Source organism: Antedon bifida, chromosome 5 (assembly GCF_963402885.1).
Source record: "Antedon bifida chromosome 5, ecAntBifi1.1, whole genome shotgun sequence".
In the NCBI taxonomy this organism is placed as follows: domain Eukaryota; kingdom Metazoa; phylum Echinodermata; class Crinoidea; order Comatulida; family Antedonidae; genus Antedon; species Antedon bifida.
The window spans coordinates 13507092-13534330 of NC_136230.1; the positions used below are offsets into that span (position 1 = coordinate 13507092).

The window sequence follows — 27239 nt, forward strand, 5'->3', positions numbered from 1 at the left end:
TATTTCATAATCCCAATTGTTATACCAAGTCAGATGTCAGGTACGTGACCTAGGTTAAGGTACTTGTATTACTTTGGTCTATTAAAACATAGTTTTATCTTGCACATTTAAAAACATTATTTCAATATGTATCTTTATTGTCCTTTATTAACTATGTATCTCCTATTGTTCATACAAATTGTTTATTTGTTGAACTGCAGTTCATATGGTCTATTGTAGGCTTTCAATAGACACTTTAGACTGTTTCTAGTAACTCTACAATATCCATTCTCTCAACTGCTCTCAAGGCTTTTATTACTTCCTCTCGTTGGTTCACATCTCTTCCTTGCTTACATCGCCATTGTACCAGTGATTCCATCGTTGCTTCTACAGTCAGCGCTGAAAACCTTCCCTCAGTTTGTGATAGCTCAACATCAGCAATAGCAAGATGCCTACAGAAATTCTTCCAATCTGTCATCTTCTCAGAAATTATCAGGAAGTCCAAGTCTGTTAAGCATCCTGTAAAAACACATTTAATTGTCTTCATTAAATAAAATACATTTGGTTGTTTTTCTTCAAACATTGAGGTGCTGAAATTAAGCAACATTTCTGGAATATAACATTCTATTGGTAGGCTTATTGGCAGTAAGAATTTGTTTTTTCCCATCAGGAAAAAAGGCAGAAATCATGAATAATGCATGAGCCTAATTACTAATTATTTTATTATTATTTTATTCTTAGAATCACAAGATAGCTAACCTATTTCCTGAATACAAGAGAACTTAACCCTCGAAAATATACAAAATGTGTTCTTACGTAAAATACATATTGCACAATTTCATCACAACAACATAAGTTACATAAATATTTGATTTTCCCCCTGAAACATAATGGGTCAATATTGGATGTAGTTTACTGATTGGAGGCATCTGTATAGCCAGTAAAAATACACTTGTTTTATTGGTGATGAATGGGAAGACAGGGACCATTTTCTTTTAGGTTTTTTTCAGATGTATGTTCATTTTAGACACAGTTTTGTTTGTTTGTTTTTATATATCTAGGCAAATTTCCAAGGATAACCATAAGCGAATTCAATCACTATCCTTCTTAAGGTGGCAATCCCATTCAGAAGAACATATACACAAGATACTCTACATAAACAAAGTCTTATTACAAGTCTTTAGGAGTGGAGTTGTATTTGTCATTATAAAAAATCCTGACATATGACAGGACTTGAACCCAGGAGCCATGGATTGGTAGCTTAACATATAACATTTGTTTTTAATAACAATCATTACCCACCTTGTCCTGATTGGTCTGTAAACACTGCAACTTCTAAACTGACGTCATCTTTGTATCCATACCTTGTACACAGGCTATCAGCTAAATCAACACGTCCCTGTTGTTTTAAAGCCTTGATCATCGTAGGTAGTTGCTGTGCTTCTGTATGTTGACAGCTATTTCTCCATTGAACCAATACTTCCATTATGGCATCTTCTACATGTTTGTTTTTGTGTGCAATTTTATTAACGTTGTCCCATTTGATTCCAAGTCGCACTGCTAGTCTTCTCCAACTTTGATTTAAATTGTCACAGATGAATAGGAGATCTTTATCATCAAAACAAGCTGTGAAATAATAAGAGCAATAAGGTAATGAGTTCTGTTTCAATTAAATTCAACTCCCTATTCCATGCAATATTTATTTCGGAATCTCTCGTCCATAGAAAATAAACATAATTTTGTATCAATTAACAAATTTAAATAAAAATATGATTATCAGAATAATTTTTTTTAAAAGCATTAATGAGCAAGATTTTATAACACACCTAAGATTCTTAATTTAATTTGAGAATTGCGAGTCATATTTTATTTAAATGTGCTATTGCTCTCTTAATGATGTCATTGAGAGTGCAATGTTGTTATATGTGCACACAAGTACCTGTAATTTCATTTTTCATGTTCATTTTTGTTACACGGTGAGTGAGCAACAACATGTTACAAGAGACGAGGCTATTGTTGCCTCTCCTTTTATCAAAAGTAGATGTGTACGCATAAACATTCATTACTTGTATATATTTAATGGCATGAATCATTACAATATCAAATGCAATATACCTGAATGTTTGATAACCTTGGGTATTTCATTGTCAACATATTTGTGAAACAGCAGATCAGCAAGATCATTACGACCATGTTGTCTTAGTGCAGTGCATAATACTTGCTGCTGATTAAGGTCACTACCAATGTTGCTCCTCCAATGTTTCAGCATCTTTGCTGTAGCTTTATCTGTCTGCTTTTCATTATCAAAAATAGTATTCACTTTAGACCATGTAAGCCCCAAACGAACACCAAATCGTCTGCAGGAAAGATCCATCTCTCTGGACACTTTGTCAATAGTTAGGTCATCCACATAGTCTATATCAAAAAACAAAATTATGAATCAATTGTGCTTTTAATCCTTCACAATAGTAACTAAACATAATAATTATTTTATCATAATATATACCTTTGTTATCCTTGACATCTGACATCCTCCTTCGTTTACTAGATCCTTTTACTTTTGATTTTAGAGATGTTTTCCCCTTTGTCATTTTATGAGACTTGGCAACAGTATCATCATCATCAGTATCAGATTCTGGATCTATGTTCTTCTGTCTACCAGCTTCTTTTAAGGTAGAAGCTACAATGACAATAAAACAACAAAATAGTGATAAAGTTAAACCAAGATGTACCATTGCTTGTTTTGTATTGTTATTTTATGTATTATTACTCTTTTAGATATAATAATCATGAATTTGATTTGTTATTTATGAATGCATTATTTCGGCAATTCAGGAATTTGATTTAAAATGATGATCTTCAAAAATATACACTAATGATAATTTCTGTATTAGCTGGACTAAACAGTTTTTCATTTATAATACTTTACCATCAACTTGTTAGCATATATTGCGCTGTATAGTGTTGATATTAATTTATATCTGTGAAAGTCAGTTGCATTCAACTACCGCATGGTTTAAACATTAAAAACCTAGAATTGTAGTGTACGATGATGATGACAAACATTCATAATAAATCTTTTACCATCAACCGCACCTTTGTTATCCTTCTTGGAGGAAAATAATCTCTTCACTTTACGAGTGATTCTTTGAAGTCTTGAAGTGGAAGCTTGTGCATTGCTGTGACCATCACTGTCATAATCTAGAGCTATGCTTTGTTTTGTACTATCTCTCGATTCAGATGCTAAAAATAAATCGAAAAGCAACATTTTATAAACTGTATATACTAGATGTACATTTACAATAATACTGGTTTTTTTTTAAATTCTGTGGATTATCATAAATGATGACGACACAGACTTATTATATAAATCTAAAAAAAGTTTGGTGTTTTTTTTACTTCAATCATTTTATGGCATTTATATAATAGTTGAAAGATCGTAACTTTTTATAATGAAGTAACATACAATTAATATTAATTTTTACATGAATGATGCAAATAAAATGTCTTATATCCATTAAGTATACTTAAATAAATAAAGAATTGTTAACTTGAATCCTCATTCATTTTGTTTGGGTTGAGTTTTTTTTTATTTTACTTCATCTTAAAATGTTAACCTATAGCAGTGAAACTGATGGATAATACAAACACAAATCCTCTACCTTTTAGTACAATGTCTCCAAACAGATTACGGTAACGTTTCACTTCCATTCCTCTGCTTCCACATGGCAACACATCTTTGTCAAATTTGCGTATAACATGCATATGAGTATGTTCACCTTTCGAACCACACACACAAGGGATGTACATCTTTACTTTAACACCATGTGCATTCTTCTCACTCAAAAAGTGCAATTCTTTTTCAAGAAAAGTTAGTACCTAGAAAATAGAATAATTTGATTTAGTTGATTATATTGCTACCCACAAAAAAAAATACATTATTTTTTTACTTGTAAGTGTACATTACAGTATAACAAAATGTGTACTGTAATATTCAAAAGTTTTTATAAATGATCAAAAAAGTATTTACGTTTACAATTGAAATGCAACATATCCATTTTGTTTAGAATAGAAAAAAATAAAAGCTTGACATATTTGAATATTTGCACTGCAGCCTCAAGTTGTCCATGTTTAAATAAAGTAATTATTAATTATTGTTTAATTATCTTTAATCATCAAAATTGTTAATACTCTACATATCCAACTCATAAATATTATTTTTACATTAACTTACCTTCTTACAGATGCTAGGTTTTGGATCATTATCTTCAGGAAGGCCAGCAGCATTCATGATGTCTGTTCTAACTATTGTTGTCTGCAATATCAAAATCAATTTTTGTTTTATTTTCATTTCACAATTGTTTCTCTTTAATTTTCATTAAAGCAATTGCCACTATAATCTATATATAATCTATATATAATATTATAACCATACAAGATGAATGATAATCACCTTTTAATGTAGATAATTGCTATATTTTCACCGATTTTCTGCCAGCATGTCTCTGTTTGTTTGTCTGTATGCTTAGTGTGTTTTATTTATATTTATAATAATTAATTTTTGTTTAAGTAAATGTTGTCCATTTTACTGTTATTTTATTATGTTATATCTATAATGGAGAATATAACTGAAAATCTGAAACTGATAATGTTTCTATTATAATTCTATCTGAGGCTGATATTTTCTCAGAGGTAATTAAACATTTCCTAAGATGATACTTTCTCAGGTTTAGTTTTTAGTCTTATAGCATAATTTTTATTAAGTTTACCTGAAACAAACGGCAATTGTTGATGGTAGCTACATTTAGAACCACAAAATGATGGCCATCAATATGCAGTTCTACATGCTCATAGGACAATGTAGGCTCAACATCTTCCATTTGAAATTCCTCGATAAATTTAGTTGTAACACGTTGGAAGAGATCATCTGGTAGGTAGCCATCAAAGTCATGAAATAGAGAAATAGCACGTTTCTCTTCATATTTAACAGCCTTTGTATCATCACGTTGGGGCTTCAGGCGTGAAAGAACGTAGAACGTTCGTCCAACATTCTATAGAAACAAAAATGGAACAAGAGTAGTAGATAGAATATATGAAAAAATAATTGAACTAAATATTTTAAATAAAATGTAAATACCTCTTTACTCCTTTTTTCACACATTAACCCAAAGGTTTGCATCAGAGACACAAAGAAGATAATCATCTCATCTGAATCATCCTTCCATATATGCCGCAACAGTTTTTCATCTAGTTTACCCCCATTTAAATTTCTCCAAAGCTGTTTCAAAGATGGCTAAAAAAATTTAAAGCACAAGTGTAATTTGTCAATACAACAAAGTAATTACTGTTCTTCTGGTCAGTAAAACCTCTTCTTTGGGACAACCTTATTGAAACTTACTTGTGCAATGAACGAGGTTAATATCACAGATAACATAAGGGGACACTTTGTTGGGTCTTCCCTTAATGGGAGTGCTACAGTAATACGTTTACAAGCATATATTTTAGTATTAGAATATAATAGAATTAATAAGATATAATTTCGTTCTCTGTGTGACAGATATTAAATTTTTACAGCTAAATCCATCACACTGAAAAACAATGTTTACGTCTGATGTTCACCAATGATTGACACCAATCAAAGAAGTGAAGTTTGCAAACCTGAATGCTGGGATCTATAACTGTGATGATTGTTTTAAACTTGTCAACTACTCCCATCAAATCTATAACAATTTTGTCTTTGAGGATCTTGTCATCTGGGTAGAACAGAATTTCGCCGATGTCGTGCAAGTACTCAAGAAACAATTTTCTGTCAGTTATCTTACAACTAGCAAGTAAATCATTAATCTAAAAGGCAAATAAATATTATAATGAAAAATGTAACGAAAAAAAATGTTGATTAATTACAAACTGGTTTTCTGTTAATGTTGAAAGGTTGTTAATATATGACATAATACTTTATCTTGCAAGGGTAGATTTTAAATCTGAAAGTTTCCTAACCAACAGTAAACTCAAGGTTCAATTATCAATTTTTTTTTCTCGTTAGCACCATTTGATACAGCAACCAGAGAAACAGGGTTTAATGCTTTAATGTGATTTAAGAATAAACAAATGTAATGGATGTTAAACACTTATTATTAAAACACATTCATCAATCAATTTTTTTTATATAATGTATCTATTCTAACCTCAGATGTTGGTAGATATAGTTTGTCTTTTCGTAACTTTTGTATTTCCTGCAGTACTTGTAGCCATTTGATTGGCAAAGTAAGAATCATCATCTGGACTAGTTTTTGTATTTGGAGAATGATTTTAGAAGCACCGCTCTTTTCAAATGAGACACTGTTTTCAATGGTAAAGAGCTCTCCTTGATACACCATGTCCTCAAATGGTTTTCCTTCCAGGGCTTTCCAAAGTATATTCTCTATTGCCTTTACCTAAAATAAATAACATCACATTGGAATTAAACGTATGTAAGGGAAATTTAAAAGGTGCCGTGAAAGCCCAGACCCCCCTGCAAAAATCTTTCATTTAAGTTATGTCACGCATTTATGTACCCAGTGAACACTGTATAATTATACCAATATAAGAAATCAAATAAAAAAATGTGTACTAAATCATAGATATTTGTATACCCTTTTATTTGTTTTATTATAGACCTAACTGATGGAACACTATTATCCCAATGAAAGCGCACATAGTATTTCATTTACGAAATAATCTTAGATTTTTACAAAATATTGTTTGAAAGTACTTTTAACCTTTACATATATTTTTAATTTTAATTAAGATAATCAGTTAAACATAAGCCAGCACAGTACAGTAGTATGTGCATGTCATGACAATGAAACAACCGTCCACCTGATTACATAATAGGGACTTTACGAAACAGGATGGTTAATTTTCTGTGTTTGCTAGAGCGCAAAAGCATAAACAAGACATAGCCGTTTATTAGTTACGCACCACGTGAAGACGACAATGACAGGCCAGAGAGAGACAACCATGTCTACTACTAGCCTATAATAGGGCTAGTCTAGCTAGGGGGCCTACCTAGATACTAATGGCAGTAGTTAGGCTACTTACTAGATATGCGTGTATTGAATTGGGTGTATGGCCTAGCTAGAACAGCAATATCTCTCTCCCTCCCCTGTCTCGCGGGGGCCCTTCTGAATCTCTTAGCCTTGGTAGTACAGCAAATGCCTAGCCTTCCTAGCTAGGGGTCTTGCAATCAAACGCCGTTATTTCGTTAAACAATTAAATTAGAAGTGAAAATTACACTTTAAGTGTTTTGAACTGTATATTTAAGGTTATAGGTCTATTATGTACTAGGCTAGGCCTAGGCCCTAGTTGTATTTCTTGTTCTCCGTAAATGGGGAAATGCCAACTTTATTGTCCTCAAAAAGCTCCGCCCACTTTGTTAAATTATTCATGAGCACCGTCCTGTTTCGTAAATCACCTAATATGAGCATGACATGACGTATAAAACAATCGCCCACCTGATTACACAATATGATTGCCAATGTTAGGGATGAAACTACATAATGTTTCCAATGAATCAATTACAATATACAATTTTGTAATGTTTAATGAAACAAAATGTGATGACATATGTACCCTTTGTTGTCTTTCTTGTTCAGTTTTACCAAGGCTCTCATAATGTGTACCAATCAGCATTATCTTGTTTTTCTGTCCTTTTCTTACGTTTACAAAAACTGAACGAATCCAAAACAGAATGATCTCAAGATTTGTCATTCGGTGTTCATACATTTTTCCCTAAATCACAAAGAAAATGAACAACATTTACATTTTAAATTCTTAAACAGGTAGTTTAATAAACATTGTGGCAAATTATCTTATTATTGTGGTAATTATAGCAGCACCAATTTATATAGAAAAACAACACTATCATGGAAATGGAAATAACAACAATCATATATCAGGCACCTGCTATTTGCACAGTTTTTGTTAAGGTAAAGGATAACATGAAAGAAACATTTTATTTATGTACAATTACATAGAACATTTGACATTTGTAAAATATACTTACAGTTGTTGGATCACGAACTTTAGCTGGGGCATCAAGATCTTGATTCAGGTTAAATACCACACATACAACAGCATAAGACACCATGAATATCTATTAAAAATAATCATAATTGTCAATATTAAAAACCATTTATACACATGTGTCAGAATACTGGCACAACTGATCATTTGATACTTATTTTTTTCCTCACATACTGCATGTTCACCTTGGAAACATTTACAATCTTAATCATTGGTTTAATAAATAATGAATGTTTTATTACATTCTCTCTCCCTATCTCTCCCCTTGCTATCCATCTATGCTAATATTACATTATGGTAGACATCAATGAATACTATTTTATTTAAAATCTCCCAAAACTGGAGACCCTTCGGCTGGCAAAATATGTCTGGGTTTACAGAAATTGTGATATTCCAAATGTGTTTTTAAAGGTAAATAGAATTTGGAACTTTTTTGACCTCAAGTCTGGTTTTGGTTTCTGGTAATTAGAGACTAGAGACTGAGTTGACTGTATTCAATTAAATGAAGAATAAAATAATTTATAATATTGTAATAATAATAATAATTGTATTTTATAACTGATATACTGTTACCATATTAGATCAACATATGATAACATTTTAATACCTTGGAGGTAGATTCTTACTACAAATCAAGTGAGTGTCAGTGCTGATATTGTAACAAAAAGGCCAAAAGACAATTTTACTAGATTACTAGATCCTGATCCCAACACAACCTCAGAAGGAGGTATATGTATTAATAAGTACAAACTCTTCAGTAAGGTGCAAGTATATCTTTATTCTATGGTGTCTCAAACTGAACTGTACAAAGTTATGGGTAAATGGTGATCAGTGATTGGCTATTCTATATGGCATGATAATATATTACTACCTCGGTAGTATTTTAACAGGAGGCATATTAAATTAAAGGCAAAACTAAGAAATTAGATAAATCAATACAATTTACCCGTTGTATCACATGGTATATAGGCTGCCCTCCAAAGTCCCAGATGTTCATAACAAACTTGTTGCTATCCACTTTAGAGTCACCACCTTCTCTTACAGAACGAAGTTGGCTTTCAAGTTTTTTCAAGAACCCTTTAGGAATTTGTGGTCTATCAAGTTTTTCTTCATACACTGGTTCTGTTGTGATAAAATAATAATACACAATACAACAGTTTAATTCAATATCATTTCAACATTTAAAAACAAAATAGAAATCCATCATAATAAAGCTGTTCCTTTTTATTTATATCTTAATAATTTTAAAAACTGACAAGACAGATGGAGAGTATATAGAGCGGGATGACACTATAACTTTTTTGTTAAAAGAAAAGGTATTTCCAATGCAATATTTAATTATCTAAATCTTATCCTTTCCAATTAATGGTTTAGTGATGAGTTTATTTGACCATATTGTACTGCAGTGTCATACAATATACAAATACTAGTATTAACTGTCAAAGTAACTTGCAAGATAATATGTTCATTAGCAGACACATGATTATAATCAAATTTCCGCTCCTTAAATCATTTCAATATTTCTGATATCATTACTATGTATGAACAGCACAATCAAGCACATTTCAAAATAAATATTTACCCTCTTTTTGTGGGCTTGGCATTGGATTTGAACTTTTTGATGTTTCAGCAAATTTGGCTTCCTGTTTTGATGTTGATGCTCCTGTGGGGTTTTTCTCTTTCTCATGTCTACTTTCTGAAAAATGTTCTGATATAATTAAAGATGACACTTGTTGTAATAAGGAGCATAATAAATTAACATTTAATATTATCATGCTTTATAATCAAATTAACTTGACAAGAACAAAGTTTAACTAAATTTGAATTAACTTTAATTAAAGTATTTTACCAGATTTGGTTTTCTCCTTTGATGGTCCTGCTATTGATGTGTATCCTTCTGTATGGCGTGGACTTTTTAACATTTGTTTAACTGTGACATCAGTGACAGCATCCTGATACATGTCTAAAGCTTTTTAATTACAAAAATGTTAATAAAATCATATATATTATATTTTACACTGTTACATACTGGTTTTTAAAAAGCATTGAAACCATTTGAATGATGTTGTTGCAATAATTGATCCTCCTTGGTCAAAGTGGATAACAATTATATGATATTAAAATGGCAGTTTACTTATTTGGTTAAAAAAATACAAAAACACATTGTGACATGACAAAGCATGTTACAGGGTGAATTTTAAAACATCTATTTTTATTTTTTTAACAGGAGCATGTATCTGAATAAAGTGAATACTTACAAATATCCTGTGTTGTTTCTTTCAACATTTGTTTGTTACTGGGATCTGGTGTACACACCGTTGTTTTAACCATTGCATCTGTTATTATATGCAATGGATTAAACCTATGGCAAAATGACATTATATAATTCAGAAAAGAATGTTTGCATTGATAAATCTAGAGACACAAATTAATTTGATGGTATACTGCAATTACATTGTTTTTATGTTGCATTATAATCTTATTTTAAACCCTCAACATAGCCAGAACACTAAAGGGCCAAATACTTTAACCAAACAACAATTTTAATAGTAAATGTTAATTATTAACTATATTTTTACTCTTTTACATTGTGATATTTAAATTATTTATGTTTAGATTACTTATAAGGATCCTAATAAAAAGACGATAGTTAGGCTATGTGTATAATCACTCTCATCGACATTTGCTATGTATTTTGATATTATTTTATGATGAAATAATAAAATTATTCAGGAAAATATTTTAAATGTCTTATTCTTATAATTGATACTACAGTAACAGTTTAAGCGGTTTAATGAAATAGTTTTAAAAAAAATGTAACCACTTAAAAAAAACCAATAAGGTAACATCTATTAGGCCACAATTTGACCATGGCTAATTTTTAAACATCACCAAACCTAAACTCAATGTCACCATATTTTGAGGTTCACAATATCCTGTTGAAAACAAATCAGTACATTTTCACTTATCCTTACAGAGAGTATAGACCCTCAACAATGTGTGTTCACAGGAACTATGTGTGTACAGTTATATACCAATCAAACAAAAATACATCTACGCAATCAAATAAATAGGACACTGTTCCCAACTGCAAGTAGCAAACAATCAATCAACAAAAAATGATACGATATAATATAATGTGCTTACTCTTTTCTTAAAAGAGAAATGATAGTAGAAGTTTTTCCAACATTCTCAAGTCCTACAAAAATAGTTCTTCCTTGATTAAACTCTGTTTGTCCTTCTTCAAGTGCATTTTGAAATGCTTTCACCGCATCAGGTCCTCTTGCCAATATCTCCTCTGGAACATGCATATCTTAAAATAAACAAAATAAATTACTGTATAATTTCCTACTTTCATTTTTTCATGGAAATTCTAAAGATATTGGTATCTGAAATATATGCCTGTCATTGGCAGAAAATACAGTGCCAACTCGTTATTTCACTAGGCTCGTAAACAAGAAAACTGAGATCTAGAAAACTCAGATATATCCATTCTTAATCAGAGGGATTTAAAAAAATATTGTATACCTTTATAAACTATTTCATTGCAGTGTTATAGATTAGGGTTTGCATAATTTTATTAATGTTTTGATTTAATTATTAAATTTACTATATTAGCTCAATATAATTTAACAGCGTGGTAACCTGAATAGCAGAATACAATCTGAATTTTCTACAACTAGAAAATTCAGATATATCTGAGACCGAGTTTTCTAGACACCCATTAAACAGTGCATACATTTATTTTAATCTTTATCAGGATTTTATTTTCTTTATTTATCCAAAACAATTGTGAGAAATAGCATATCAGGAGTGCAGGAGATCACAAAAATATTGGGAGATAACACTCCTACAATTATTGGGAGAGTTGGGAGGTCTGAGTCAGTCTGGAAGTTAGCATACAGCCAGCTGTCTTCACTTACTTTCAATTGTATTTGCCAACTCTTTTTCATCAGATTTCCTGAGCGCTTTAACAAGTTGCGAACGCTTGGACTCAGAAGTTGATAATTTCATGGCCCAAGCATTCAGCATGTCATATCTCATGTTAAATTCATCATCTGGATTATCTTGTTTAAAATGATCGATTTCTGCCATGGTAAACTCAAGATTTACTGCTAGTTGTTCCCAATCAGAGACATTAGCGGTTATGTTGATTAATTCTTTGGTTGTTATATCTAAATAAAATAAGATATTCTTATAATTTGTAAAACATTCAATGCGAAAGGGGATACATATAAGACAGTGTTCACAGCTCCAGCATGTCTAGTAACATGTTTGTCTTCAAAACACTGTGCATAGGCTTAATTTAATCTTTGCTGAAATATTTTCAGGAAATATTATTAACAACTTTGCTACTGACAATTGGCAAACACGCTTTCATTTTTTAAAAAACGTAAAACACACACAAACCCACACACATTTCAGCCAAACCTCTAATATGAAAAAGCCCAGCAAATCAGTGTAAACTGTACCTCTTGTATAGTATTAAGGTTTTTGAAGAATATTCATACCTGATGATGTGATATCTATGAATGGTAAAGGTCCGCCTAAAAAAGTAAAATGCATGAGTAAAAAAAAGTTAATTCTGAAGAGTGTTACAACCGTTAATGTAGAACAATCCACCGCTAATGTAGTAAAACCGCCAGCTAATATAGAAACGGTCAACAGCTTATGTAGTAACAGTCAACAGCTTATGTAGTAATGAAAATTGCCTCCCAGCTTATACTGTAGTTACTATATTGCCAGCTAATGTAGAAAATGTTATATATTTTACAAAAATGTCATCATGTGCAAATGCATCAATCTTTACTTAGCTATCAGTCTTTCAACCTTTCGTAAGCAACCAACTTTCTAAAAGATCACACATCGTAAGCAACCATCTCTGTTAAGGGACCGATTTTCATAATCGACCACCTCACGTAAGTGATCACCTCCTCTCATAAGGGACCGCTTCACATAATTAACCACCTCTCATAAGCGACTACAACTCTTAACGACCACACATCTCGTAAGTGACCACCAGTTTTCTACATTAGCGGTTGTAACAAAGGGTTTGAATGTTTTAATTTCAAATTAAATATAGGATTTTTTTAAACTTGCAAAAGGCAATGCTTTTTATCATTAATAATCAATAGTCTGTTTTATTTTACTTTGTTTTATTTTACTTTACTTTATAATATTACCAAAATATAGATATAGCGTATAATTGCATCGCAAAATGGAAGATAAAAATGAAAAATTCAAAAATAACTTTATAACTTAAACTATTAAAAAATTCAGACAAAAAGCAAGAGAATTATACATGAATAGAAGGATATACTATGATTTAAGCAATCTAGGAAATCTGCAAATAAATCTATAACAATATTGAGGTTAAAAACTTGATATTTCATGGGGAGGGTTCTAGTTGAATAGGCTTGTCTAATTAAATTCATCTAAGATGTAAATATTTGATTAAGGGGTATAGTAAAAAACAAAATCAAAATTACAAAAGAGTAGACTGTTGAAATCTTATAATAGGACTGACAATTACTACTTGATAAAAGAATCCATGATCATTAAGATTAAATTACTTCTATTTTTTTAACAAGCAATCACAATTATTATTTATTATGTTCATTATTACCTTTCCAACTTTGTTTTAAGTTTCATAGTACTTACCTTTCAGAATGTTAATGATTTCTTTTTTCTGATCTTTATCATATTTATCACAACTGTTTTCATTATAGCAATCCAAGGCAGACTTTCCCTCCTAATAATCAAAGGTTATAAATATCATGTTGTTATGTGATTACAAAATATATTATACTAAGCAGTCCTAAACATATTACAAAAGTGTGCTTAAAATGTCACATAATTTGCAAGACCATAACCCCCTTTTCATTTTTCTCCAGCATATAAATGTAATTTTTATCTTGCTATTAAAACCATGGCAAACCTGGTGAGGGCTTACTGTACCTACCTCTACCTACATTACATTTTGTGTCATAGCTTAATTGCACTGCATAGTAAGTGAATGTGCATTTGATGTAATAAATAAGTATGCTAATGTTATGTTATGCTTATGCATCTAACTTTCCATGGTTGAATGCCTAATTCGAATCCCACTGAGGACCACTTTTTTAAAGAATAATTTTTTTTTGTGCTGGTTATGACCGCCTTCTCTTTACACTAGAACTCTGTCAACATTCCGGGTCAAGATCATTAGTATTGCAAAGTTTGCCACAAAAAACAAAACCAACAACAAACAAATATACAGGGGCGGTAAAAAAGTTTTCTATACATTTTAAAAAAATTAACTATAATGAAGTAAAACAATTAATGACATTCCTGAAATTTGATTACTGAGCTATTGGGCTTTGACCAAATCTGACTTAATTACAAAAAAAAAAGAAAATAAGAATTAGATGTAGCAGGCCTTTAACACTAAGTTCTGATAATCTATCTCTCAATATTTATTACATTTTTATTATCTCAATATTAGTTACAGTAGAAAAGCATTAAACAAATCCTCAGACGACATTTGAATTGACAAACAAACAAAACCAACAAGCAAACAAACAACAAACATACAGGGACCAGAACGTAACCTCCTAGACAGAGGGAATAAAAGTGTTCATTCTAAGCATTCTCAAATTGTCTAAAACATTTGTTGAATAGATTAACTGAACAATTTGACCACAAAAATCAATTTGCTTTAAATCCAAAGCTTACAAATTGTTCAAAAGGAACCTTTTTGGACAGGGTACATCCAGCTGAAATAAATTAGGATTTTGTTAATATGTATATATAATGAACAACTGAGAGGATAAATTTAATATCAAATGATATGTCAACAACTAAAATTTAAAGAAATATAGAACAAATACTTAATGTACTCTCATTATTTATTATATGTATTTAATTATGTATAATACCTCAGTTTACAGTTTAGTAAAATATGAGAAAAGTAGCAATAAGGGAAGCATGGTTCTGTTTATTTGTGATTATAAACAATTCAATTTAGATTTACAATTTAACAATACAATGTGAATACTGTAATGAAAAAAAAAAAATATTAATCACTATACAATTTGTTTGGGAGTATCATTTTCATTTTAATATTCATACAAATATTCAAACAAATATACAGGTACATGGTGGATGGTCAATAGATTGCTCGAGGATCAGACAAGAAAACAGTAGCCTGTAATTATTGTCAATGATAATAATAAACCTTATTTATTATATAACGTAAAAAAAAAATAGAACATCTATATTATTAACATCATTTTATTACAGTACTTAATAACAAACTAACCTTGTTTTTATTGTAAATGTCCATATGTCCTTCCTGTATGAAGAACACAAAAGTATTCCTGTGTTCTTCATACAGGATATTTGCTCGAGCACATAGATGCATAGCATTGTCTCCATTCTAGTAAAAAGTGAAATAAAATAAAGTGCACCAGCTGTACTGCATATATTTTAAATAAGTTTAACAAAAATAATTAATGGCACCACCAACATATTAAAGTAGTGTAGAGGATATATAATGATAGACAATGAAAAGGATAGAACAATTTTTAGGCTCTGGGACCCTAATAATCTGGGATACACAACAGTTCAGGAACTAATGGGTTCAAGTCCCACATGAGAATTATTTGGGAATGTATTCACGAGTGTTTGCAAAACATCTTAACAATTATTAAAATGGCTCTCTGATGCAACATTACTTCATAGTAGTTACATTATTATCAACATAATGGTGGTGGTACTGGAATCTAACCCTATGACATCAGCACAAACTTAGTGGTCAGTAGAGCTATGAATACCAGGCTGAAGTCATGGGTTCGACTCCACCAAAGAATTTCTCAGGTGGAACTCAGTTGTTCAATGTAATGAGAATTGAGTACATTACATCAGAGGAGGTCACTGTCACAGTCTGGCGAACTTAGCTCTCTCTGATGCAAGGCTACTTTATAGTAGTTACAATATCATCATATAAAAGTAAAAGTCTTTTACACCCAGACAACTACCCTCTGGACAACTACTCACTAGGACAACCGCTCTTGTACTGTAGGACAATCACTCCATTATAGGAAAATTACCCTGTTAGTGTTATGTTAGGACAACTATTCCTAGGACAACCACCCATTATACTTAATAGCAACATAATTTAGGATCAGCCCTTAATTATAGATACAATTTATAACTAGAAATATTACAAGAAATCAATACAAATGATATGGTTGAAAAAAAGAGAAAATAATATTTTTTTATTATTGGTTATTTGTTTATTTTCAAAGTTTTCTGTCAGAGCCGACTGATATAAAATTATGATATAAGGCCATTATTAATAAATTGTGAATAATATTATATTTTGATTGTACATACAACACTTTAGTAAAAACTGTCCAAATTGAAACATGGATGATTTGTAAATGATATGAACAATACTTATCTACCATTTCATTGAATATATTGATTGATTATATTTACTGAATACAAAAAGAGCATATTTATTTAATGAGATATCTGGAGAGAAAAAAACTTTTCATTTAAAGGACATATTTCTTTAGTGAAATTTCAATTTACTTTGCAAATTGCAGACGATAAAAATGGTTACTTGGATCAGTTATAATACTATGATTGATTCAGCTTAGAATTTTATTCATTATAACGGCTGCTAATATAAAAGCTTCTTGTCACATTACATCTTTTTGAATCAAAAGATAAAACATTTGGTTTTATCTCAATATCTCTATGGTTTGATATACTTTTTGCTTTAAGATTCAATAAATTGGTTGGTGAATTTACAGTGGAATAAATAATACCTACAATAATAGTCTGGCACCAGCCAGGTACAGATATAGGGAGTTTGCATAGAGTGTGGTACCAGCATTCACTATTATTACAACATATAAATAAAACATACATAATTCACACCAATGTTTAAGTGACTAAAAAATTACTAATATTACTAGGATAGTTATATAAATACTATCCTCCAACTTTTTGCTTTATTTGAAAAAAAAAAATCAATTAATTAAAAAATATTATTGTCCCCTGAAAACAGGGAATATTGTGAATTGTGAATATGCTATTTTAATGTCGCATTAATAGTTAAATTTAACTGTATCTTTTTATATGAGAAATCATTAGTTGTGTTCATTTTTATTTTCTATGGACTTGAATAACTTAATTAAAACTGCTAATATAAAGTCTAATTTTATAAATCTTTATTTTTCCTGATTTAGGAGGACAAAAAAAGTACTATTCTATTCTTGAAATTATGAAATAATTATTTACAACTTACTTTGTTTATGCGATATAAATCAGCATGTTGGGCTAATGCTATGCAGCATGCAGTTTGACCTAATCTAGCAGCTAACAAGAGTGGTGTATTTCCATCCTAAAAATAGAATATAATATTTCATACAATATTACAAACTTCTTAGCAATGAAAAGGCATGGTTATTAATGTGTTTAATTTGTTTAAACACATTAATACTAACTTTTCATATATCTTTTTAAATCATTTAATTCAGTCATGATTTTAACTCTTCATAAATAAAAGTTTACATAGTGAAGATACACACTGATCCAGTGATTTCATATTACCGTACATATTCTTTCAAAAACAAACATCCATATTTTTATTGTTTTTTCCTATGCAAACATGGTGTTATATTGCTACAATACTATCTATACATGTTGGTACTATTTTACTAAAAAATGAGAAAATATAGTGTTATATAGTAGTATAAATAATCAAAATACAACTGATATGACCATTCTAAAACGTCTGATGAAGTTTTATAAATTTCTCTAAATAAATCAATGATTGAAAAGATAAAATAATGGCATTTCAACAAAGTATTAAATAGGCTGTGTACATCATAAGTTAACAGTTTTTAGTCTCATTGAGCTTAATTATATCTCCATGATTTGGTAGACTGTGTTTGTATCTGTGCATTTGTGTTTGAACAGCAATTAACATTAATAAAATATAATATAAATACTATTAAAAGTTTTTAATGTAAATTATTTTAATTAAGATAATTTACATTGTCAGATCTCACTCTGAATACATTTAACTCGATTTCACATTAAAAGTCAGTTTGGTAAAAGACCTTAAACAAACAATACATTATTAATAGGACACATTATAACAATATTTAATATAAAAAACTCATGACAATCCTACAAAAGCCCATTAATGCCATTTTAAGTATATGTTTTTCGAACGTAATCAGTTATAACGAATTAATAATTTGTTTGAACGGATTATAATCTGTTCAAACGAATTAGTAATCCGTTTAAACGAATTGCAACATATACAACAAGTGCTATTTAAAGTATATGTTGTAATTCGTTTGAACGGATTACTAATCCGTTCAAACGAATTACTAATTTGTTTAAACAGATTAATAGTCTGTTCAAACGAATTAGGAATCCGTTCAAACGGATATAGTAATTTGTTTAAACGGATTACTAATTTGTTCAAACGAATTACTAATTCGTTCAAACGAATTAGTAATCCGTTTAAACAAATTAGTAATTTGTTTAATTTGTTTAAACGGGTTACTAATCTATTTAAACGAATTAGTAATTCGTTTGAACGAATTACTAGTTCGTTAAAACAGATTACTAATCCGTTTGAACAGATTATTAATCTGTTTAAACATATACTTTAAATGGCACTTGTTGTATATGTTTCAATTCGTTTGAACGGATTACTAATTCGTTTGAACAGATTATTAATCCGTTCAAACGAATTACTAATTCGTTAGAACGGATTACGTTCGAAAAACATATACTTAAAATGGCATTAATGTGCTTTCGTACAATCCAGCATTCGAGCAGAGAAATTTTATTGAAAAAGTGATGGTTATATGATAATGTTTTGTTACTATTGTATAAGTTTTTATGGAATGAAACTATGTTATGGAATGAATCTACAATTAAGGCCTAGTATTATTCGCTGTTTAAACACTGTATTCATTTTGGATAGGTATACAGATGTGGATGATGGTAAATATGCTGAAACTAAATGATGACAAAATTGAAATCGTTTTGTTTCCTCCATGTCATAAGAAATATAAATCAAACAGAATTTTGAGCTAACTATTGAATTGAATCTACACCAAATGCGAACAATCTGGGTGTTATTTTTGATGAGCACTTAAATATGGAAACGCACGTGCACTAATGGTAACGATCAGTGAACTTATTTATTTTTTATTTATTTTCTGATGCTGTAATGCTTTATAATGTTTAAAAATTAAAATGATAGTAAATATACAGTATAAATAGTACTTTTAATCTTTTTTATAACAATGGTATTTTAAGAAATCTATTTTTTGTACTTTTAAATGTTGTATTTTTTGATGTTGAAATTTATAAACTGTATTTTAAATTTTAACGATCTATATAATAATGGTATTTTTAAAAGGTGACAAAATTCTTATTATAATTTTATTTAATTTGTCATACGTTTTAATGTTGTATTTTTAATGTTTTAATATATAAGTGTAATGTATAAATACAGTAGTAATAATAAGCCAAATTTTTAATAATGAACCTGAATTTAAATTTTAACCTTTTTAAATAGATTTATTTTAAACTGTATCCATACTTTTATATATCAATCTATGTAACTTTTTGTCTGTTTTTTTATGTATCTATGTAAAGCTCCTTTGAGCATGTTTTTTCATGAAAATGGCGCTATATAAATGTAGTATATTATTTTTGGTATGCCTATAACTAGTTCATACATAAAGCTGGTCAGATTATAAGGTTTCACTGAAATGCATTTTTTTCTAATAAATCAGGTTGAAAGAACTATACATCTTTCTCAAACTTTGAGAAAAATGGCAGCCATTTTGAACTATATTTACCATCTTGAATTTTTAAAAGTTGAACAATTAATTTTTATTTTCTCCAATGATAGTTTCTTGCAAAATAATATGTTCTAATGACTGTGGTTGAACACATAATTGCCAAAATCGGATGCTTTAATAATGATGTTTGGGTAAAATTGAGAGAAAACAGCCATTTTAGTTATATGTAATTTTTGTCTTCATCTCGCTTTTTTCTCCATTTTTTATATGTTGTTCAGATTGGTCTTAGGAAGTACCTACAACAAAAATAAATTCTGTTGAAATTTTGTCTAGGTCAAACCGTAGTTTGACCGGACTATTATTGCAAAGTGCGACAGCTCAATTACTACAAAGTGTGACGATTATTACAAAGTGCGGCAGTACAAACGGGGTTTACAGAGTAATTAGATGCGATGTGTTTTTTCAAGACAGTACTTATCAGAAATCGACCGTTATTTTATGTCCTTGCTTGAGTCATGGAGCTATAAAATTTGTTATAGCTCCATGCTTGAGTATTGAGTTCTTTAGTGAGATCTTGCTTGGAATTATCCAGGACCAGGGCTTTAAATGACCGCGACATATTAACTATCTTTGCTTGATCTGACTTCCTAATGCCAAGATTAACCTTGATGGTGAATGTGGTGTTTCAAGCCAAGTACGTGCAGTTCTCTACAATACAGTCATTCTCGCTACAAAGTAGGCCTTTGTGATCTATAATATGACCCGCAATTTGAGTTGGTTCATTTAGGTATGTTATTACCGGCACCCATTTAAATTATAAAATTAAACACTTTTTTTAAATCACACTGAATTATCTAGCATCCCTATAATTAATGTTTGTTAAACTTACATTGTCTGCAAGATCCAAATTAGCACCTGCCTTGAGTAAAATAGTGCAATTATCTGTGTAGCCGTTATATGCAGCAACATGTAAAGGTGACATTCCATCCTGAAATATTACAAACATTATGTTATAGTATTTTTCACTCTACAATATTTAATATCGTACTGAATTCAATTCGATATGATCAATTAAAAATAACTTTATGGATTTAAATATGCTACATTGTTAAATTAAATAAAGGTTTTTAAGAGCGGTAGACTACAAATATCAACCTACTGTATTTCATTAAAAAGTGGCCAAATGCCAAAAAATGGATTTTCTTCATATTTAGTAATTAATTACACTTTCGGTAAATATAACAAAACTGAAATATATTTTAAACAAGGCCAACAGCCATTAAGTCGCGTGCTACAATGCATAGTGATACCGGACCGACAGACAGACCGACAGACAGACCGACTGCCCGACCAACCTACCAACTGACCGAAATTACTGAACATGTTTAAAAATGTTGAAATGTTTAAAAACATTTATATTTTTTAAATTTACACGTGCGTAGCCTGTCACTTTTGACGTGCTCGTATAACGTAATTTCGAGTTGAAAAGTAAGTCAAGAAAACAGAAATCGGGCAAAAAGAGTGCGCAATAACATTTAACGCAAAAATCTGCGCTCTCATGGCAATTTTGTAAACGCTTAAAATATCCTGAAACGTACTCTTATTTCATCGAAAATAAATTTTGAAAATTTTAAGCGTGCGTACGCATGCGTTACATGCGGTACGCACGTAATTGTATTGCCATATGATGATTTATGCCCTGAAATTTATGAGTACCAAATTTTATTTAATTGTGATTCATGGTTGTGAAGATATGATTACAAACGTGATTTCGTTAAATCGTGCGTAGACCGCGTAATTTTTTATTGCGCACCGTGAAAACATAACCACATCAATTCCTGGCCATAAGGAATATACTGTGAAAAATTGACTTAGCTAGATTAAACTGATATCAAGATAAGGTCAGAAAGCGATAAAACGCATAGTGATACCGGACCGACAGACAGACCGACAGACAGACCGACCGACCGACATAGTGAACTATAGAGTCGCGTCCACCCATTAAAAATGTAATGGTTACCATGGTAACAGGTGTGTGATTTCTCCCCACCTCAAGACTCCCCCCACCCCCAAACAAAAAAACGCACATTTTACCATTTTGGCATGTGAATTTTGCTCTTATTTAGATATGGACGATATGGACGAAAAAGAATTTGTGAATTGTTTTTGTGATATCTTTTTTTGTACCAATCTTGCTCTAATGTAAAACAAACATTTACAGTAGGTAAATCAATTATTGAATTTAGGAGATACCATTATTTTTCTTAGGGGTGTTTTCAGGAATTTCATACATGGGCAGTTTTTATGTTTTTGAAAGAGTTATAACTCCGAGGGTAACACTTCAAAAGTAACCATGGTGCAGGCATGGTTGGTTGAATTGCTCTTGCTGTTTCCATTATCGTGGGGAATTATGTAATTTCTGTGTAGTGTTTCTAGATAAATTGTTAACATTTGCATTCGCTCATGTTATTTGTAATATAGAAATAGGGGGTATAGATTTTTCAGTCCAAAATGGTTTTTTTTGTTGTTGTTAAAACATACTAAACTATAGACCTATATAGATATTAGTATCTAAAATTAACCCTGTGTTGTTTATTAGTAATTACTTATTTTTCATAAATTCAAAATGGCTGCCATTTGAAAACTTTTCCATTATTATCTCTATAGCTACTACGTTTTTTGTAAAAAAAGTTTTAAACACAAAATTCAGAATAACTAATTTAATTTTGCCTTTGGAGTCTAGGTCAAAGGTCAATTTATTACACTATATACAATTATTTTATATCTTAAACTTGAGTATTTTGAATAAGAATGTATTAGGTACAAATACAAAATGTGGCATTAAACCTTTAAAATAACATTTAATCTGCTTTCTTCTGGAGACACAGGGTTAAAGGTCAAAGGCTTAAATGACCCCCTCCTCCCCACATTAAATTATTGAATAAGCCATTTCACTGTTACAATAGTTATTCACTTTGACAAAAAATTGATGGAAACGAAAAATTATTTAACATAATAAAATCATAATTTTAAAAAAAGAGTAGTAAACTGGAAGCCCACTGTCTGAAACTCAATGAGTTTGTATTTGATTTAGGCCTACTGTTTTTTTTATTTTTTATAAGCTAAATCATTATTTTTTAAATAACCTGATTAAAACTACAAAATGACTTCAATGTTTGATTTTAGTATTCTTTATTTTTAGTCGCGTGGACACGACTCTATAGTTCACTATGTCGGTCGGTCGGTCTGTCGGTCTGTCTGTCGGTCCAGTATCACTATGCGTTTTATCGCTTTTCTGTACTTTTTGAACTGTTTTGATGTACAGAAAAGTTTTAAAGTACATTACTTTTTGAAAGTTCATTTTTTTCTGAGAGCACGCGACTTATGGCTGTTGGCCTTGTTTGCATAAAAAGGAAAGGGACTGTAGATTATAAACGTAATATCCTTTATAGTATCCGATTAAATCATAGTTCAAGAATTAGATTTTCACTTCGATGAAGTATCAGGTGACCGAGTTGTTCCATCCAACTCAATATATTTATAGAAAAGACAACTTCAAAGAAAACGTCACATAGAAGGGACACAGACCAAGGCTATCAAATTGTTTGATAGCCTTGCACACTAGACTATTGAAGTGGTCTATTCGGTTGGCCAGATGAAGATTAAAAAACATCTTGTGATTAAGTTCTTGACATGGCCACAAGTGTGAGCATTGAAGTAATGAATGGAAAACGGGTTACAAGCGACAAAATACAGTACATGGGATATGAGAGGTCTACACTACGTACATGCTTTGGTATCTTTATGTATGCCTAGCTATATCCAGTAAACACAAAAATTGATGTTAACATTGAATATTCTCATCCCTAAAGTGGGATTTTATTCTAATACTCTAATTCATTTAAGCATCGTAATACACATGTTTATAGCTATGAATATGTACGAACACAAAACACTGAGTTCTAGATTATTAAACAATTTTGGGTAGGGTTTGATCAATTTATGCCATTACTTTAGAAATAACATTATCCTGAAATCAGAAAAATACTAATTTTGTGACATCAGTATTATAACAAAAAAAGTACTTTCCAAATTTGTTTGCCTTTTATCCATTCACACAAGGTCCATAGAATACATATTATAGGCATAATCAAGAACAACGCAATTCAAGTGTTACCATAGACGTTGTGAAGCTCAAAACTTTGGCCAAAATTGGATTTTTTACCAAAAAAACACCCCTATTGAAAATAAATGGTACGGTACATTACCATGCCCGACCAACAATTTTTTGGTTTCAGTTTGTTTATAAGTCTTTCATCATCTTGTGTTAAAAATTAAATTTCAACAATCCGTGTAAGAGTTATTGAAATCAACATTTACCTTATTTGACAGTGAAATAATAGGAAAAATTACAAGAAAATGCTGTAATTTTGTTAATGGCCGTTACTATGGCAACAAGATACAGATATCAAAAATAGTTTTATCTGTGCATGTTTCAACCAAACCTCTTTGTGCAAATTTTAAAGAAAATCTATTTTTGACTTGGCCACCTAAAGGTCGATATTTATAGACAACTGCTCTTAAGATGATGTATTGTTACGTATACATTTATTTTGCTTGTATAATATTCATTTTTGTATGTTTCTTTGCCTGAAATGTAAACACTTCATCCGGTAGTGCTAAGTAGTCTGAATGTAAATTATAATACAGTGGTGTTTCCGTTTCAACAGGCAGTTACGACTGAATACGTATCCAGGCTCCAAATTTTGACTGCTAAATTTTTACTAGTGGTTTCTGTTTTCCATTACTGGGAGGGATTACGTTTTTAAAATAAATGTTTTACCAAATCAATGGATATCTCGATTCATATCCTTTTATTGTATCATTTGCATCAAATCAATAGTGTTGCTCTGTACGGCAAAAAACAATAAAATAAAAACATGACACACGCTAACATTCAGTGCTATAAAGGCAGATAGTAAACCCTATTACGAGAGGTTATGGACCTCTTTCTTGAACAGTTGTGCATGGGATGTGTTGGTCTTTGCACAATTGAATGTGTTTTCTTAGTAAAATCTGCAATTATTTAAATTGAGATCTGCTCAATTCTAAGTATACGTGAAGCATAATTAACAATATGTTTGAGTTCCAACTTGTCCTTACATAGGGTCCTGGTAAACTATAAAAAAATGCTGGAAAAAATGAGAAAATGAGTCTATACGCAAAAAGTAAAAATGTTGAGCTCTTTTGATAGCCTAGTGATTTATTTACAATCTCGTCTTCAGAGTGGGTACCGTATTTCATACTGTACGTGATTTTACGTTATAAAATGTGGTCATTATTTCGAGTGTTTCACCTGCTTTGATAGAGACAATACTGTAATGAGTTGAAAATGATTTGTCGTTGTTTATTAGTAAACACATAGTGTACCGCAAACCAAACTAATGTATGTGTGCACATAATAGTAGGTAACATTTGTAATTGAGAGCGTTTTAAAAAAACTCCTAAAAACGTACAGAATCATATAATGTAGTGCATTTGGAATTTTGACGTAATGATAAACATTCTTCTAACAGAGTTCAACTTAGATTTTTTTTTCGGGTTACTCGTATTTTAATTCAAAATTCAAAATGAGAAAAATGAAATGAATGAAAATAAATGAACAAATTAGCAAACCAGATCATACAACATTCTATTCGAACTAGTGGCAAGTAGCGGTCAGGCTTTGTTATTCAATGTTAACTGTACGGTTTAGAATTCAGAAACTAATCAATTAATACAAAAAATGTTTTACTTTATTATCAAGAATACTAATATTTTATTAACTACTTTGTTCTGATTACCACATTTTTTCTGATGGCTATATTATCTTCCTTCGATGGCCGCCGCTCTTTTCAATCGAAGCCGTTCTCTTCGAGCTTCCTAAATCTCATCATTAAACCACTATAAATGTTTGCTATGTTTCGCGAACGCATCTTTTGAGGGCAAAAATGCGTATTCAAAACCCTTGACGTAACTGTGTTGTAGGCATTAACAGTTCTTCGACGTATGCAAAAGAAGTGTTTTTAGTCGCGTGCGTGTAACGCGACTCTACAGCTCACTACGTCGGTCGGTTGGTCGGTAAACACTAACTTGAGCACGCGACAGCAGCCATGAATATGGCCTTGTTTTTTTTCAAATCTGACTCAGATCAATTATTTTAAACTTCTGTAATTATTAACGATCTTTCGCTCTGGCTGGGGGTTTCAATGGTCCATACAACAATGGATCAAATGATTGTCGGATCCATACGTATTGGGTAGCACATGGCAATCAATTATTATATGATCATCCGGACGACAGATCAAGTGATCAAGGATGTGACCTAATTAATGATGACTAGTCACGAATTGCTGCAAACCATTCTTACAGATTGATGAAAGGTATGTATCACATTTTTACCGAGAAGTATGATTTTCAAGGCAAATCATCAAATTCCTCAAGAAACTGAGAGGTCTTGAAGCCATTCTATTCATATGCGGATACATTTTGACATTCAGTTACACAAGAATCCTCAAAAGTAGTTTACGTTACCCGTTGGAGATATAAAAACAGTAATTTGACTTTTGAAAATAATATCAATACCTCCGTGTTTATCACATTGCCTACAGTAGAGAAATTTAAAAATGAATACCCTAATGGTGTACTTTAGCCTATAACAACAGAGGATCATCCTGACTTAACAACGATTCAGTACGGTAATGACTGGTATATCTATATCATTTTCAAGAACAATTATTCAACAATTGTAAATGTTGTATTACACACATACTGTGCATTCCACATATTATATATGGTATTCTGTGTCAGGGTATTATTATAATTAATTATTATTTATTATAATTAATAATTATTCGCATATTACAGATACTCTTAAAGAATTACATTGGCTTCCGGTTCGGCACCGCACGGTCTATAAAATATTGTTATTATTAGTTTATACGTGTATAACTTAGATTCGTTAAAACAATTATTAAAAACTCATCTTTTTGCCCAGGCTTATACATAGTCATAATTCTTTCCATTTTAAATTCAACGTTTTCACTTTCAATAAATTATAATTCTGTAATATCATGTGCATAATGATGTGTTTTACAATTGTGATCATTGTATCTCGTATATCTTGTTCTGAATTCACTGGAATACGATTGAGCTTTATCGGAAATCAAACTGGAAATTATCAGTTTTACTAAAATATAATATAGTGCCGCTGTGTTATCAAAGAAAGTATAGAATAATAAAATCACATTATGTGTTCGATTCTCTGAACACAAATATACCAATTGAAATACCATGGTTTATGTAATTCGTTTCTCCCAATTTATAGTTCTT

The 27239-nt window shown here is 30.6% G+C and overlaps 3 protein-coding genes across 3 annotated transcripts in view; all 3 read right to left on the reverse strand.

The window, feature by feature from the left end:
• Positions 1 to 231: 231 nt before the first annotated feature.
• Positions 232 to 27239, reverse strand: part of LOC144842636 (uncharacterized) — a 173169-nt gene continuing 146161 nt past the window's right edge. The window contains exon 14 of the mRNA XM_078699120.1: positions 232 to 320. The gene's annotated coding sequence lies outside the window, so the exon portion shown is untranslated. The remainder of the gene's footprint in view (positions 321 to 27239) is intronic.
• On the reverse strand, positions 236 to 6426 carry LOC144843352 (uncharacterized). Its single transcript, XM_078700142.1, has 11 exons — positions 6165 to 6426; positions 5638 to 5823; positions 5117 to 5272; positions 4749 to 5030; positions 4214 to 4294; positions 3642 to 3858; positions 3064 to 3222; positions 2486 to 2659; positions 2095 to 2394; positions 1282 to 1605; positions 236 to 498 (listed from the first exon to the last, which is right to left on the reverse strand). The coding sequence occupies exons 1-11, from the start codon at positions 6354 to 6356 to the stop codon at positions 236 to 238; spliced, it is 2334 nt and encodes a 777-aa protein (XP_078556268.1). The 5' UTR covers positions 6357 to 6426.
• LOC144843353 (uncharacterized) lies at positions 9069 to 15707 on the reverse strand. Its single transcript, XM_078700144.1, has 10 exons — positions 15344 to 15707; positions 13705 to 13795; positions 12555 to 12590; positions 11967 to 12218; positions 11191 to 11356; positions 10302 to 10405; positions 9893 to 10012; positions 9626 to 9739; positions 9120 to 9165; positions 9069 to 9075 (listed from the first exon to the last, which is right to left on the reverse strand). Exons 1-10 carry the CDS (start codon positions 15443 to 15445, stop codon positions 9069 to 9071), a joined length of 1038 nt encoding a protein of 345 aa, XP_078556270.1. The 5' UTR covers positions 15446 to 15707.